This window comes from Vigna umbellata, chromosome 7 (assembly GCF_029865625.1).
Source record: "Vigna umbellata cultivar VRB3 chromosome 7, Vumbellata_1.0, whole genome shotgun sequence".
Taxonomy (NCBI): domain Eukaryota; kingdom Viridiplantae; phylum Streptophyta; class Magnoliopsida; order Fabales; family Fabaceae; genus Vigna; species Vigna umbellata.
The window spans coordinates 16,851,718-16,854,333 of NC_142171.1; the positions used below are offsets into that span (position 1 = coordinate 16,851,718).

Genomic DNA, 2,616 nt, shown 5'->3' on the forward strand with positions numbered 1-2,616 from the left:
CCTCAAGGATAATTCCTTTCCAAATGAAAGGGTTTGACTATTTCAAGAAAATTCACTATGAATACCGAACGGTCAATGACCGTATCGATAACGAACATTCATTTTCATACACTTCTTATATTAAAATTTCCTCTTACAGTAACTCATTTTCCAGTATAACTTACAGTCATTAAATCAATCATACTATAGTATTTTCCATACTTCTCAAGCTTTTAATCAAAATCATATACTAACTTTAAATATCAAAATCATACACATACAACTTTGTCGAACATTCATAAACACCATCGTATAATTTCCAGCAGCACATACATGCATCACTTTCACATATCATCTCAGAATCATATTCATATACTTCAAAAATCCATTTTCAGAAATCATATTTTCAAACATCACATAACGCACATGCAGTACAAAAATCATGCGAATTAAATTCTAATAAGCTTCCCTTACCCGGATTAAGCAACGTGCGTTCGTTCTTCAGAGAAAGAAAACAATACCCAGTACCCTCTTTTCTACCCTTTACGTTTCAACCCAAGATTTCCTTAAACTAAAATTTCAAAACCCAAATAACGGTTCAGAGAAGACTCGTGCAGATTCAAAAGGAAGTTTGCATGTTGAAATGGAGGGTGGTTGAGGACGTGAAACTTACCCGTTTCAGAATCCAAAACCAATCGGTTTGCTGGAAAGCTCACGGTGCAGGGACGCTTCTCACGGTGCTGAAATGCGAACGGAGCAAAGAAGGGTGAGTTGCAGAAGAGAGAAGATGCAGGGGTTCTAGAGAGAAGGTAGAGAGTTTGAGATCAGAGAGTTGGAGGAAGAAGATGAAGTGTGCAGGGGAATGGGAAAAGTTTTCCAGAGAAATTAATTTCTCCCCCCACGTAGGACGAACGTCCATCCGCGTGCTGCCACTTGGATTCCACTAACTCTTGGAACGTTCTAAAGTGACACTTGTCAGCATGCATGCAGTGTGAGTGTGAGTGCGTTTTAATGGAAGGTTGTGCGTGTCACGGTGCATTAATGGAAGCACAGTGGTGACTCAGCGGAGTAATTATTGGGGCGTGACAATCCCCCTATCTACAAAATTTTCGTCCTCGAAAATCGAAAACTTACCAGGGAATAGATGAGGGTATAAGTCCTTCATGGCATCCTCAACTTCCCAAGTAGAATCGCCAGTCTTGTCGTCCCACACCACTTTCACCAGACGAACGTCCTTCCCTTTGTGTAATTTAGTGCGTTCGTCTTCAATACGAACTGGCTTCATCTCCAGCGTTCGGTCTTGGCGAAGACGAACGTCCTCAAGCTCCAATATGTGCGAAGGATCTGATACGTATTTTCTAAGTTGAGACACGTGAAATACCGGATGAAGGTTGGACAATTGTGGAGGTAAAGCAATCTCGTATGCAACTGGTCCAATCTTCCTTGTGATCTGGTACGGCCCTACGAACTTGGGAGACAACTTCTTTGATCGCAACGCTCTGCCTACTCCAGTAGTTGGATTTAATCTCAGAAAGACATGATCGTCAGCTTTGAACTCCAAGGGTCGCCTCCTCTTATCTGCGTATGACTTCTGCCTGCTTCTGGATGTCTTCAACCTCTCTTGAATTAACTTCACCTTTTCAGTCGTTTGTTGAACGAGCTCCGGTCCTGTTAATACGTTCTCTCCTTCTTGAAACCAGCAAAGTGGTGTGCGGCATTTGCGTCCGTACAGAGCTTCGAAGGGAGCCATTCCAATGCTTGACTGGAAGCTGTTGTTGTAGGTGAACTCCACTAAAGGCAAGACTTCATCCCAAACGCCCATGTGATCAAGTACGCACGTTCTCAATAAGTCTTCAAGCGTCTGGATTGTTCTCTCGGATTGACCGTCCGTCTGAGGATGGTACGCTGAACTCATTTGGAGTCTGCTGCCCAGTTCACTTTGCAACGACTGCCAAAACCGAGAGGTGAACCTTGTGTCTCGGTCAGAGATAATGCTGGACGGCACTCCATGCAGACGAACGATCTCTTTGATGTAGAGCTTGGCCAAATTAGTCAATGACATCTTCAGGTTGATGGGTAGGAAGTGAGCACTCTTCGTTAAACGATCCACTATCACCCAAATGGAATCGTGATTCTTGAATGTGCGAGGCAAGTGTGTCACGAAGTCCATTGAGATGCTGTCCCACTTCCATTCTGGAATCTCCAAAGGTTGCAGTAGGCCGCCCGGTCTTTGATATTCAGCTTTGGCACGTTGACAAGTTAGACATGAAGCCACAAAACGTGCGACATCACTCTTCATTCCTGGCCACCAGAACGACTGCTTTAAATCGTGATACATCTTAGTCATGCCAGGATGCATGCTAAGACGACTGTGATGTCCTTCCTCCAAGATGATTCGCTTCAGCTCTCCATCATTTGGAATGCACGTCCAATCCCATGTAACGTAACATGCCGTCCGTTCCAGCATTGAAATGCTTGGCTTGATCCGTACCGAGCGCGCTTAAAATCTTCATCAATTCTTCATCCTCTCGTTGTTTCATCCAGATTCGGTCGAACACATCACTTGATATCCTCAAGTTGCAGCATTTAATACTGTTCGGCTCCAACTCGAACTGCAACCTTAGGTCTCGAAAACTC

At 43.9% G+C, this 2,616-nt stretch overlaps 1 protein-coding gene across 1 annotated transcript; it reads right to left on the minus strand.

Annotated features, from left to right (window-relative positions):
• Positions 1-1,051: 1,051 nt before the first annotated feature.
• Positions 1,052-1,729, minus strand: LOC148195249 (uncharacterized). Its single transcript, XM_088095138.1, has one exon. The coding sequence runs from the start codon at positions 1,727-1,729 to the stop codon at positions 1,052-1,054; it is 678 nt and encodes a 225-aa protein (XP_087951264.1).
• Between the last annotated feature and the right edge of the window lie 887 nt (positions 1,730-2,616).

What these genes read in the sequence shown, in the direction of transcription:
- LOC148195249 (XM_088095138.1), bottom strand. Translation starts at nt 1,729, where the DNA reads ATGGCTCCCTTCGAAGCTCTGTACGGACGCAAATGCCGCACACCACTT.